This window comes from Malaya genurostris, chromosome 3, assembly GCF_030247185.1.
Source record: "Malaya genurostris strain Urasoe2022 chromosome 3, Malgen_1.1, whole genome shotgun sequence".
Lineage (NCBI taxonomy): Eukaryota > Metazoa > Arthropoda > Insecta > Diptera > Culicidae > Malaya > Malaya genurostris.
Window position 1 is genome coordinate 94,345,445 of NC_080572.1, and position 14,837 is coordinate 94,360,281.

At 40.5% G+C, this 14,837-nt stretch overlaps 1 protein-coding gene across 3 annotated transcripts; it reads left to right on the plus strand.

Annotated features, from left to right (window-relative positions):
- The first annotated feature begins 6,976 nt into the window (after positions 1-6,976).
- Positions 6,977-10,925, plus strand: LOC131435238 (uncharacterized protein C05D11.1-like). Of its 3 annotated transcripts, none has more exons than XM_058602910.1 (9): positions 6,977-7,245; positions 7,307-7,478; positions 7,531-8,657; positions 8,719-8,814; positions 8,866-9,198; positions 9,256-9,673; positions 9,732-9,981; positions 10,077-10,410; positions 10,471-10,925. In XM_058602910.1, exons 2-9 carry the CDS (start codon positions 7,373-7,375, stop codon positions 10,834-10,836), a joined length of 3,030 nt encoding a protein of 1,009 aa, XP_058458893.1. In that variant the 5' UTR covers positions 6,977-7,245; positions 7,307-7,372; the 3' UTR covers positions 10,837-10,925. The 3 variants fall into 3 exon arrangements, with proteins under 3 accessions (XP_058458893.1, XP_058458894.1, XP_058458892.1); XM_058602911.1 differs by having other exon boundaries at positions 7,328-7,478; XM_058602909.1 differs by having other exon boundaries at positions 6,977-7,478.
- Positions 10,926-14,837: the final 3,912 nt, after the last annotated feature.

Sequence of the window (14,837 nt, forward strand, 5' to 3'; positions counted from 1 at the left end):
ATCGTCTATAGAATCAATGTCGTCACAGTTAATACAATTTCGTCATCCTGCTGCGGTTGATGCTGTTCCCTCAGCCATATTTGAGGTTAGATCCGAAAAAATATCTTTAAGTTTTGTTCGGATTTTCGGACAAAACAATCCTTATAGCAGCCCTATTTTCATTAGCGGCAGCTTAAAGCTGTAAAAATTGTTTATTTGAAATATATTCTTCATTTTATGCCAATATGCTTACATATTTTGTTTCTCCTATCTTCTCACGTGTTTCCTGAGGAAAGCAGCGAGTCGATGTCACTATTATCTGTGACAAAGTACTATTCCAACTAAGATTTTATATGTAAATAACAATCAGAATAATTCATTTAATACATTTCAATAGTTTAAACTAACCTTCAAGGATTTCAACGAATAGTAACACAAATCTTGTGCCACGTAAAAAAGGTGTGCTCCGAAAGCTCTCCTGTATCCAATATAACTTGCCAATGTATGAATTGAAATAAAATCTAACTAATTTTCTTGACTGACAGTTCTCTTCGCATCTGTCGACTGACAGTTCTCTTACGACTTAGCCGAGGGGATCTCCGCAGCTAACGTCTACCCAGTGTTATTTGTCGCGGGCGTCGTTTTCGCAACACAGCCTCCTAAATGTCCCTGACTCAACTTAATTTTTTTCGACACATCCATGCAGCGCGAAGTGCGTGGAATTCCGGAACACCTACGCTCGATGGAAATCCCAAAAATATTTTCAAGTAAGTTCAGTCCTATTGACTCTGAGAAAATGTTTTACACGGACGGATCGCGAATTGAAGAAGCGACAGGGTTTGGTATGTTCAACAATAATGTTTCGGCCTCATTTAGGGTTCAAGAACCTAACCTGCATCTGTTTATATAGCAGAGTTAGCAGCAGTTCATTATAGTTTGAGTGTAATCGTCACATTATCTCCAAACCATTATTTTCTTTTCACAGATAGTCTGAGTGCAATTGAAGCCATTCGCTCAAACGCTGCTGGCAAAAATGAATCATTTTTCTTGGGCAAAATAAAACAGTGTCTGAACGACATATTGAATAATAATTATCAAATCACTTTAGTCTGACTCCCGGTTCATTGTTCCATTCTAGGCAATGAAAGAGTTTGTCCAAACGTGGTGCTTTTGAGGGTGAAACTCATGAGAGACCAATTGCTTTCAACGAATTCTATAGCGCGTCCCGCCAAAGAACACTTGCCAGCAAGTTCTGGGATCTGTGGATGCACTCAATTATTCCTAAAATATCGACAAAGGCATGGTTCAGGGGACTGAATGTGAGTAGGGACTTCATTCGTGTGATATCCAGACTCATGTCCAATCACTACACATCTCCTTCGAATTGGACTTTCCTAGACTAATCATTGTGCTTATGGCGAAGGTTATCGCGATATAGATCATGTCGTTTGGACATGCGTGGAGTATCGTGATGTCAGATCTCAACTAATAAATTTCTTGCGTACCCAAGGTAGACTATATAATGTCCCAGTAATAGTAAATCGCTTGATAAAAACATACTAATATGATATTCGAAATGTATTACGTTTAAAGTACTATGTATTGTGGATGCCACGGCGAAGAAAAACGTAAGCATATTGCCTATTAAATAAACGTACTTATGGAAAAAAAATGAAATTTCCCAGGTCTTTATGAGTACACCTGTAAAATTCAATTTTTTTGTGTGTATCATGATGGCGAAGCGAAACTTCTACATTATTTGTTTGTACATTTTCTAAATCATTGTCAACATGTTTTCGAGTTCGATTTCACTACCTGAAGTATAACATACTCAAATTGCACGGCGTTACTGAAATCGTTGACTCCTCGTTAGAGATGGTCGGGTATCGGGTATTTTACCCGAAACCCGACCCGTACCCGTACCCGACGGGTTTTTGGTCGGGTACGGGTGAAAATTTTTATTTTCAATCGGGTACGGGTCGGGTACGGGTAAAAAATTTTACTGCTCACTCGGGTACGGGTCGGGTACGGGTAAAAAAATTTACCGCTCACTCGGGTACGGGTCGGGTACGGGTAAATTTTTTTTTCGGATCGATTACCCGACCATTTGTACTTCACAGAAATATGTTTACACGTTGACGAGATTTTTTCATTGCAAAACAGTTCTTCCGAAAAATAATCAATTTGAATCAAGGGGTTTTGACATTCGCGCCTAGGACCAGACCTGTCAACTGGCATATTTTTCCAGAAAAAAAAACATTTTTTTCTTCATTTAAAAAAAAGATCATAGTTACGTGAAAAGTAATGTGAATATTTTCCGCCCTACTTTGTTTATAACATATTTAATAAGACACACTGCCTTAGCTCTATGATGTTGCGGTCGGAATCTACTTTTCACGTAGGTTTTAATGGACTACCATTTTAAAGCTGTTTAATGCACAATCCAGTAAAAATTATTTGATTCATATACTGCCCATACTCGCATATCAGTCTCATATCGATTTTCGCCAATTTTGAGTTAGCTTGAGGAATGGAGTCTTTCCTCAATATACTATCAGAAATTGCAATGAAAGTTGAGGGTTTGTTCAGTAAAATATAAAAAAATATCAACTCATTTCTGTGTCCCATATGCTAAAGTACCCGCATATCAGTCCCATTCAGTGCAAAATTTCAATAATTTCATTTGTTGCAATATTGGAACAGCAAAGGTGTATTACGGATATTTCATGTATTAATACCAAGATTTAGCATTAGAGAGCAAAGCAAAGTCTTGGCATTACATTCCTTTCGTGGAATTTGGCCTTTCTGTTTCAACAGACTTCGCAGCCGATTCTTAGCGTACAGAATCATTGCATGGCTAGTACTATGAATCCTACTGACACTAAGAATCCTTCCAGGTCGAGGCTCGAACATACGACAGCTGGCTTGTAAGACCAGCGTCCTATGCTTTGAACCGCCAACCCGGGACCAGCATTAGGGAGCACTATAAATAAAAAAATTCGGAAATAAACTTTTGATCGTCTTTTTCTCAACATGCCGATTTCCCATATGGGACTGATATGCAAGTATGGGCAGTATATAAAATGTAGTGTAGTACTCATATCACATTCAGATACCAGAAAACTGTTATTTTAAATATTGGTTGGAGATTTTCAAAAGTTTCATAAAAATCATTATGATTCTTACCATAAAAACATGAACATTTATTTCAGAAAATCTGCATAGAAGTTCTTCTTATTCTGCACTTCTGGGTGGTGTCACCTCACTTGAAATGACACCGATTGATGGCGCAGCAAGTTGGGCTATATTGCTAGTTAATTTTCGTTTCTTTTCACTGAACTACAAGTGAAAATCTCGATGCGTGACAACGTGGAGTCGCAAAAGTAAGGATGAAAATCTTTTCTCGCGAAATACTCAAATTTTCACCGTGTTCACTCGTTAAGGGTTCCACCGGTTCAATGGCTGTAAAAACCACCAGCTACCGATAACATCGTGGGTGTGGGTTTGTGAGGCTTACAAAACGGGCATAGTTGACAGATTAATTTAAATCAAAATCAATTTGCTTTGTAGTAAAAAATTGTAACCAAAAAAATTTCCTACGAATGGTCAAACTACTTACACTTGAAGGACTCACTGTTCACCATGTTCAAAATTGAATTTTTCACACCGGGAATACACGTACATTGTTTGATTCTTTGGTCAATTCACTTAAACGAACTGATAACACACTATTCATTTTAGGGGATGTTCGCATAATATTCATTTTCGCCACGTATAATATTCAATTTGACATTTGGAACTATTTTACGTGATTTTTCAAGTGATTCGAATGTGAATTTTTATTTGTGTGTCAAGATAATGAGCACGCTTACTTGTGGTTCTAAAGAATTGGATCAAAAGTCGCACTGTTTCGTAAAAACCATACCTACCCAAAATTGAATACAACGGGTATTACGACATTTTGGGTAAATATGCTTCTAGAAAAATTTGAGTTGATATTACTCCCTTTTGTTGACATTTGTAAATAAGTATAAAGTACCAAAGACATTGAAAATCTACAGGGTCCGCCATCTAACATTTATTTTTGAACTAGCGGTTATTTCGACATTGGTAACCTCAATGTCACTTCTGATTTGACAGAAATTTAGTTGTATCCTTCCGCTGAACGAAAATGGTTGTGTATACGCTTGAGGATCGCGTGAAAATAGTGCAGTTTTACTTTCAAAATCATGGTAATGTTGCGGAATGTGTGCAAAAAAATCATCTTCTCGAAAGAGGCACATTTTCATCTCGGCGGGTATGTTAATAAGCAAAATTGTCGCATCTGGGGACGGAAAATCCGCACGTCATCATGGAGAAGCCGATCTCAGAGAGTGACGGTTTGCTGCGGATTTTTGTCTGGCGGCATCATTGGGCCATTTTTCTTAGAAAATGAGGCAGGAGCCGCCACCACGGTCAATGGCGAGCGGTACCGCGTCATCATTAGCGATTGGTTCTTCCCGTTACTTGAAGAGGAAGACTTGGACACCTTTTGGTTCCAACAAGACGGCGCTCCGTGCCACACAGCCAACGCTACGATCGATCATCTGTGCACAGTCTTTGAAGATCGAATTATCAGTCGAAATTCGGATGTCGTTTGGCCGCCACGGAGCTGTGATTTGACACCGTTAGACTATTATCTTTGAGCGGCTGTCAAAGATAAGTGTTATGTGGACAAGCCAGAGACAATTCAAGCCTTGAAGGATAACATTCGTACATCCATAGCTGAAATAAAGCTGCATACAATCGAAAATGTATTAAAAAGCTGGACCGACCGTATGGCGTACTGCAAGGCCAGCCGAGGCAACCATTTGAATGAAATTATATTCCACATTTACCCGGAAGGATTGTACTTTAATATGAAAAAATAAATTTTGAATTCGGATGAACCGTTTGTTTTTTTTTTTTTTGCATGTTTAAAAAAAGTTACATTACATTATTCATGCTTCACAGTGTATTTATATGTTTAAAAGTAAACAAGCATTATAATGTATTTTTCTTACCAACTAGAGCCTGATACGGCTCGATATCTAAAACACTTTATTTTTCCCATACTGAATTTTGGTAAAATTTTTACTACTCATTCGGGTCGGGTACGGGTACGGGTAATTTTTAATCGGGTACGGGTCGGGTACGGGTAAAATTTTTTATTTTTTTTCGGGTACGGGTCGGGTACGGGTAATTTTTTTTTATTATTGATCGGGTACGGGTCGGGTACGGGTAATTTTTTCAATTTTTAATCGGGTACGGGTCGGGTACGGGTAAATTTTTTTGCTGATCACTCGGGTACGGGTCGGGTTCGGGTATAAGAATTTCTATACCCGACCATCTCTACCTCGTCAGTCTGATCAACAGATGCGTCAAATGTCGTCTGATTCTCTGCATTGCTCGTACCGCTGACCCATCGGACATATTTTCCGTTATTCTCCATATATCTTGCTTTTAACACTTTTTTTGTGGTCTGGAATTGCACGCAAAAATATGCGCGTAAGATTACTTACGAAGCAAATGTGCGCGATCTCAAAATCCGCTTTGCAATGCACGATTATTCAAATCCACTTTTTTTATTTGCACGGCCACGTTGTCTGCTTCCTTTTGTGCGCGACGTTTCCGGTCCGCTTATTTACATTTAAATATTTGCGCGACCTTCCTGGTCCGCTCTGTGATGCGCGATTTCGAGAATCCGCCATTTTTATTAAAATTGCGCGACCTTCCTGGTCCGCTTATAATGCGCGACCATAGTGATCCGCTTTTTCATTCATTTTCAACATTACGCATTTTCTCTTCGGCCATTTTCTTTTCTCAATTGAACAAGAAAATCTGCGTACCAGATAGTACGATTGTAGCCGAATATTTGTATATATTTTGAATTGCTTTGGGTGATTCCGTTTTCATGCGAGATGTTTCTGAAAAACTGCTATTAAAATTATGACTCCTGGCAGGATCGCCATTGTGAATTTTATAACTATTAATTGAAAACGGAATCACCCAGAGCGGTACACTTCTTACCTGTAAGGTTGTTCGTGGTGAAATGTGCAAAGCAATTCTGTTACAGCTCGCTTGACCTGGTGCAATGATGTCTACCGCAATTTGTCATGGCATACTATACATTAGTTATTATAAGCTCGTTTGCACCCACACAATGTCAACGTGAAAATTTTTATCAGTGTGGAGGGATGCCATTTTCTTGTATACGTATGGTGAAAAAGAAAAGGTTATTCGATGCAACTATGATTTTAAAGAGTAACGATTGAAAACAAACACGAGAAAAGGTCCTAAGTGAAAATGAGGGTTTCTCTTTGTTTACTTTCTTTTTCGATTATTACCGTTCTATCGATAAACCCTCTCTCTAATTCTTTGCATAGAATAATGACTAAACCCATCGACTTTCGATCTGTGGTTAAGAAATTGTTGAAAAATACAGGGATATGCCGTAATAATTGAAAGAGTGAGTAAACAAAGAGAATCTGTCATTTGAACTTGAGACTTGTTTTCAATGTTCATCGAGAATTGGTTCGAATTGATTATTATATTTTGAATAAATTTGTAAAGAAAAGTATTTTCTCGGATTTAGTATGTTTCACTTAGAGTGCCTATAACTATTATAGTCACTCTAGTTTCACTGGTTTTACCTCAAAACTCAAAACTCATGGTTTATTTGAAAACAGCAACCCTGATTCATATAACACCGGCAGAGTTGCCATTTTCAAATCTATGTTTCAACTTGAAATATCTGTGTACCATCTGTGTTGCATATTTTCGATCATGATCTATAAAATTTGGGAAAACATTTTGAGAATGTGCTATTTTTATGAATTATTTATAAAAATCTTGGAAATCTGTGTATTTTGATAAAATCTGTGTTCTGTGTTCAAAATCTGTGTGGCAAAATAGCCAAAAAAATCTGTGGTTTTTTAGAAAAATCTGTGAATATGGTAACTCTGAACACCGGTGCCCTATGTCAATAAATTCTATGGCAAAAAAGATTGGATTGACATTGGTCAGATTTCCTGTTGGTTAACGCAGAAATAGACCAAAGTTGAACAGAATATTGGATGACCAACCTTAGCAAACAGTGAGCTGTAAATTTTTCTGTTCGTCTTGGAGCTTGTCAATCTGTGGACTGTGCAGTGCAGTTTGAGTTTATCTCGCTTTTCTCTGAAACTTTCATTGTTTTTCTGTTAGAGCTATATTCTTGTGGACTATTTTTTCATTTTAAATAGTGAGGTACGACATCGCCTTGGCACACTATACTCTGTTTTGCTTAGTTTCCATCTACGTTCTACAGCACGTTTATTTTGTCGGACAGCGGCTTCAGTTTGTGTATCCAGACTGTAGCATTCCTGGTAGAAATATGGCATTCAAACTGATCAGCACTGTCAAGGCTAATGGAGTTATTCCGGTTCATAAATATCGTTCCGAACGAACTGGCTTAACCGTGATTGTAGGGGAAGTTGAAGGTAATGTAGAGAATAGATTAATCAGGTTATTTTTGACTGATGTTCATTCCAGGTCCGCTTGTGAACGGATATTTTGCACTTGCAACCGAAGCTCACGACGATGATGGGTTGCCACACACTCTAGAACACTTGATTTTTCTTGGCTCAGAAAAGTATCCATATAAAGGAATTTTGGATTTAGTTGCTAATCGATGCTTGGCTTCTGGTACAAATGCATGGACAGACACTGATCATACTTGCTATACTATGACCACAGCTGGTAGTGGGGGGTTTCTTTCGTTGCTTCCCATTTATCTGGATCACATTCTTTATCCCACCTTGACGGACTCGGCGTTCATGATCGAAGTTCATCATGTTTCGGAAGAGGGAGAAGACGGTGGTGTTGTTTACTGTGAAATGCAAGGACGCGAGAATACTGGCGAGTCACGAATCCACTTGGAAATGTTGCGAGCTATATATCCAAACTGCGGATATAGTTCTGAGACTGGTGGCATCATGAACAACTTGCGTACAAGCACTAACAACGCAAAAGTTCGATCATATCACGCAGCATTCTATCGTCCGGACAATTTGCATGTTATCATAACAGGTCAAATTGCTCCAGAGGATATTTTTAAAGCATTAGAACCTGTCGAGCAGAAAATACTATCTAAAGGAACGCTTACAAGTTTCGTCAGACCATGGCAGACGCCAGTTGAACCTTTACCAGAATCGAAGATACTGAAAATTTTGTACCCAGCTGACGAAGAGGACTGCGGTTTGGTGAACGTAGCCTGGCGGGGTCCGAAAGCCACTAGCGAGTATACAGAACTTACTGCCTGTTCAGTGCTGTTGCGATATTTGTCCGATACGTCCGTAAGTCCTCTTCAACGCGAATTTGTGGAAACAAAGGATCCATACGCAAGTCGTGTTGGTTATAATATTGCTGAAAACTCGGAATCTCTGTTGTACATTTCATTTGAAAATGTTCCCTTAGAAAAGGTGGATGCGATTTTTCCCATGTTACAGCAGATATTGGAAAAGCTCGGTAATGGCGGCGAAAGAATAGATATGAAACGGATGTCAAGTGTTCTAGAAAGGTACATTTTAGAATCGCTCAGTAACTTGGAAAGTAATCCGCATGATGATGTCGCGTTTCACGTAATCGGCGATGTGTTGTATGGGGAAGTAGAGCAAGATGTAGGCATAGTCATATATTTTTTTCAAACTTGCTAATCATATTGAAAACGTATTGTTTCAGTTTGATAACCGTTTAAATGCCAATAGATGTCTTCAAGAACTTAAAAGCAAGAACGAGAGTTTTTGGGTATCTTTGTTGAACAAGTATCTTGTTAATGTGAGTTATAACATTTAAGCCTTGAAGATCAGTAATCATGTTTTTTTTCAGTCCAAAAACGTCGTGATAAGTGCTGTTCCTAGCATCGAGGAGCAGAAAAGATCTGCCAAAGAGGAGCAGGATAGAGTACAGCGACAGCGTGCCGATTTGGGAGAAGAAGGTTTGGCTAAAAAAGGCAAACAACTCACGGATGCGATGGCTATCAATGAGATCCTTCCACCTGACGAAATGTTGACATCGATTCCTGTTCCAACTACCGATGGTATTAAATTTCACCCAGTGCAAATCTTTAAATCTGCCGATAATAAGAAGCCTCCTGGATTGAACCTGCGGAAATTACCTGTATATGCGGAAGCCTATCATTTGCATACCAATTTTTGCTACGTAAGTTTATTTCATTTTCACTCCAAATTTCTTATCAAAAATCGGATTTCGTATTAGCTAATGGTCACGATGAATACGGAACCGGTAGAAGCGGAGTTGCGCCCGTATTTGTTGTTGCTGATGGAGCTGTTGACTGAGTCCCCTATTCGACGCGGCAATGAATTGATTCCATACGAAGCTGTCGTAACTGCCTTGGAGTCGGACACAATTGAAACGGAGGCCCGACTTGGCATCGAGACCAAAAGTCGTTTTAGTTTGGGCCCGTTCGGTACCACTGCCACTCTTTGCATGCAGGTTGTACGCAGTAAGTATGAAATCGGCGTCAATTGGATCGTTGACTTGCTGCACAAGACGGAGTTCACGGTTGATCGTGTAAAAGTGTGTGCCTCCAAAATGATCAATGATGTCGCACAGGCAAAGAGAGAAGGAAACTCGATTGTTCGAGATATGCTAAAGGCGATGTATTACGGAGAAGGTGGGCAATGAGATATTTATTTTACACTCAAACATTCAAACCTCTCATTTTCCTACAGACAGCAATGTGCGTTTAAGTTCGCTGTTGAAGCAGCAGAAATTCTTGCACGTATTAATCAAACAGTTAGAAAGTGAAGATGGAGCGAAGACTGTTATCGATAATTTGAATAAAGCTCGTGGGGTTATTACTCAACCTGACAATCTGGGTTTACATTTGGCTGCTAATTGGCACGAAATGAGTAACCTAAACATTGATTTGGAAGGACCATGGATGGGGCTAGCGACAACGGAGGGCATGCCCAAAACCAGGTAATCCGTTTTTTTTTCTCAGACCTGCAACTCTTGACCCAAGGTTATATACGTGTCGTTCATTCAATACTTCTTTTCTGAAATTTACTTACCAGATTAACTGCCATTCCTGATTGGGAACTGATGAAGCCCAACGATAAGTTGAAAGATTTTACTGGTGTCGTAATTGGTCTGGGAAGCGTTGAAAGCGCTTTCCTTTATCAAAGTTCAAATGCAATCAATGATTTCAACGACTCCGACTTGGCCCCATTAATGTTGTTTCTGCAATACCTGACTCAATTAGAAGGACCGTTGTGGCGGCAAATCCGTGGCCAAGGATTTTCCTATGGGTACAACATTGTTCCACGACCCAACGAAGGATTACTCTATTTTACGTTGTATCGTGCAACTAATGTGATAGCTGCTTACAAAGAAGCAAAATCCATTACTGTGAGTGCTTCTTCATTCCATTCGAAACTGAAACCAAACTAATTTTTTGCACGTTTCCAGGAAAAACAGTTACATAACGACGCCGAGTGGGATTCAACCCTGTTGGAATCTGCTCGTAGTTCGTTGATTTTCGAAATCATCGCAAGAGAAAAAAGCATCGGTAATGTTGTGATCCAATCATTCCTGTCTAGTTTCAAGCAAGTATCGGCAGGTTATAATCAAGCCTTGGTACAACAGATTGGAAAAGTGACCGAGGATGACTTGGTGCGAGTAGGAAGTAAATACATCAAGCAGCTGTTCTCATCGGAAGCAAGAACGGCGATCGTGTGCCATCCGGATAAAGCGGCCGATATCGCTGCGGCCTTCAATCAACTTGGTCACAACCTTAAAATAGAATGCAGCTTAGACGACAGCATTTTAGCTTGAGTTACTTGAATTTTAGGGCAAATGGCCTTGCAAATTGAACTGGCTATGGCTTGATTCATCATTTACAATTAAACTTATTTGGACTTGAATACGGCTTACTTTACTATGGGGCACCATCTCAAAATTTACTCTGTACAAGAGGTAATCGTGAATATCTTCTGTAGTACTTCCCGCTGTAACATCCCGAAAACATGCTCAGCAATTTAAGATGAAATGATCAAAAGTATGAGATAATCACAATTATCTCAAAATTAAAGTTTTCTGAAAAGTTGTTCCGGCTGGGGTACAAGTAATCATGGGAAAGATCGGGTAGCCAACCTCGGTGGGATTTTGGTCGTATATTGTCTCCTCTTTTCTTAAAGCGAGCCTACCCGAGCGTGTATCCTCCATGTTAGGGGCAGCTCAAAACAGCATTTGTTCTCCATGTTAGGAATGACTGATTGTCGTCTTTGTGTTAGCATAGAAATCTAAACAGGGAGACACAAGATGGCCCTCCGGCGAGATAGGAGGTTGGTGCAGGCCTGTAATTCGAAGAGCGAGGTTCAACACAAGTGGTACGATCTTTCGAAAGCCTGCAGAGTTTTTCGGCTTCGCTGACGATTTTGATGTTGTGACAAGTAACCTTGAGAAGATGAGGGAAATATACATCGGGCTGAAAGCCGAAGCTAGGTATATCGGGATGGCTATAAATACGTTGAAAATAAAATACATTGGGGGAAGATGCTTTTATTTATTTATTTATTTATTTATTTACAATCAACAGACACAATTTGGTCCTAATGATAATTCCTAATAATATTCAGAAAATTTGTACGTATTCTGCTTCGTGACACATTAAAATCATACCCAGATGAAACGCGGTTGAACGATCTCTGTAAACCAATAATAGAACCGTTTGCGCCATAGTTGGTACGTCGTATAGGAAGTCGAAGAAAAGCACTGTTGCGGAGAGCTCTGGGTCGCACATTAATATTAATTTCGTTGAGCAAAACGGGACAGTCGATCCTACCGTTGAATATATCTGCTATTATCAAAGCGCGTGATAATTCTCGTCGCACTTGTAATGTGTCGAGACCCATTAATAACCCGCGACTTTCATAACTAGGTAGTTGATGAGGATCGGTCCACGGCAATAGACGAAGAGCGAAGCGAACGAATCTACGCTGTATTCCCTCAATTCTATGAGCACCGTTCAGGTAGCATGGGTTCCAAACTGCCGAGCAATATTCGAGAGTTGAACGAACAAGCGAGCAGTAAAGCGATTTTAGACAGTGTATGTCTGTGAAGTGCTTAGTTATTCTCATTAAGAATCCTAAGCTACGGGAAGCTTTAGCTACAATGTAACTGATGTGATGCTTGAATGTAAGTTGCTCATCGAGATGGACGCCAAGATCCTTAACGCTAGTAGATCTTCCAATCGAGGATCCATCCAGAAAGTATTCGACATGCAATGGCATTTTTCTCCTCGTGAACGTAATGGCCGAGCATTTGTCTGGATTTACAATCATACGGTTAACTTTACACCAATCTGCGAAGATTACCAATTGCCGCTGGAGAAAGGCTACGTCTTCTAAGTTGCGGATGATGTGATAGATCTTGACATCATCAGCAAACGATAAGCGAGGACCTTCCAAGGCAAAATTGACATCATTGAAGTACAGTAAAAATATTAACGGTCCTAGATGACTACCCTGTGGTATTCCGGATGATGCGAGGAACTCTCCGGAAGTATGATCGTCAATTTTAACTGCTAAACGACGATTCCTAAGATACGACTGCAACCAACGAAGAATGTTCGAACTGAATCCAAGTCTGTCCAACTTAGCAACCGTGATGTCGTGGTTGATTATATCGAAAGCGGAGGAAAGATCTGTGTAGATAACGTCCGTTTGTAAACCGTTAGACATTGCATCAAACACATAAGACAAAAACGATAGTAAGTTTGTGGTTGTTGAGCGGTTAGGCATGAAACCGTGTTGAGTATCGACGATATATTGCTTGCAGTGATTGAAAATTGGTGTCAGTATAACCTTTTCGAACAGCTTTGGTATAGCGCTAAGGGAAGTGATACCGCGGTAGTTGTTTATATCCTTTTTATCGCCTTTCTTGTGGACTGGGAACATAAAGGAAGCTTTCCATAAATTGGGGAAAACTTCTGTAGCGAGAGACATTCGAAACAGTTTGCAGAGGGGAGCGATTACTCCACGCGAGCACTTTTTAAGAATAACTGCCGGTATTCCATCGGGGCCTGGAGAATTTGAGGCTTTCATTCCTACAATTGCCGTCCGTATTGAGTCTTCGTCAATATTGATGCAGTTCAATGAGTTATTAGACAGGGGAACGTTAAGTGCTGCGGCAGCAATTTGCTGCTGAGTCAGGATTTCATTTGAAAAAACCCTAGAAAACTTTTCCGCAAACATCTGGCAGATTTCCTGTGTGCACGAACCAGTACGATCTCCAAAGCTCATTGACGAGGGCAACCCAAATTCTTTCCTTTGCTCATTCACATGTTTCCAGAAATACCTTGGATTTGATTTCAGTTTTCGTTGTACGTTGTTCAAGTAGTTGGCATGGCAGCGCTTAACGGTTTTCTTGTACAACTGATTTATCTGCACGTAGTGATTACGCAGGGAAAATCCTCCATGTTTAGAATACCTCTTTAGAGCGGCTCTTTTGGTCGTTTTCAGATGTCTCGCTTCCGCAGTCAGCCATGGTGGATGCCGGGTCTGCCGTCTCGATCGTTTCGGTACATAGTAGTCGATTGCGTAGCTCATAACATTAGAAAACGTCTGCACAGCAGCATTGACATCATCGTTGTCGAGAACTTCATCCCAGTCGATTTGCGTCAAGAAGTCGGTCATATTGGTGTAGTCGGTTCTACTAAAATTATAGCAGATGATGTCCGTTGGAATGCAGGCGTTCTGTAAGCGATTTGAATCGAGCACAATATGTAGTGGAGGATGATGACGAACGGAATTGACCAGAGGGAACGGTGAAGCACTAATCTTTGGTGCAACATCTTCTCTACTTGAAAAGCAAAGATCCAACATCCGGTTATTTTCATTAACGACAGGATTCGACTGTCGAAGAAGGTTGAGGTTGTAGCCGTCGAGCATGGTTGTAATGCCAATGTGGAAAGTGGAGAGCGCCGGATCAGGAAAGAAGAAACCACCGGAACTTGTTTGCCATTTTATGCTGGAAAAGTTGAAGTCTCCCACAATCAAGATTTCATCTACGGGTAGTACATGAGTGGAAGTAATTTCTTGCAACGACTGTATGTGTGCATCGATTAGCGGTAGATCGCGGCATCGGTCCGGAGGAAGATATATCACACAAAGGTAGAGGGAAAAATTGACCAGTTTCAAACGCACCCAAACCTGCTCCACGCATTTACCAGATGCGGTTTCGATCAGTTGCGCCTTCAAACGACGATGCACTGCGATAAGCACCCCGCCTCCAATAGTTTTTGAGTTATTTAAGGGGCTGCGATCGGTACGGAAGACTTCGTAGTTGGATCCAAAACCTTGAACGGAGAGCGTACAATCACTGAGCCAGGTCTCCGAAAGAGCGATGATGTCGAAGCAATCATCCGAACAAGCCAGCAAATAGTCGGTGATGTGCATGTTCATGCCTCCAACGTTCTGGTAGTACAAGTGCAGCGGTTGACTAGATTGATCGTGCGATGGATAACTGCAAACGACGGGAAGTGAATCAACGCCTGAATCGTTTGAGACTGAATTGTACTTGCCGTCTGAGATGGTTTGGAAGACCCCTTCCGCGTTCCCACTCACAGGGCCGGGACGACTGATGACCGCTGGCTGCAATAGCTCGACTGTGGGGAACGTATCAGGGGCTTCCATGGTGCGAACATCTGTGCATCCCGGTATCCGATTCAAAGCGAGAGGAGGACATCTATAAGTGCGAGAGAGATCAGCACTTGGAAAGGACGGAATATGCAAATACTTGCCGAGATGAGACATTTGGAAGACTCTTTCACCACA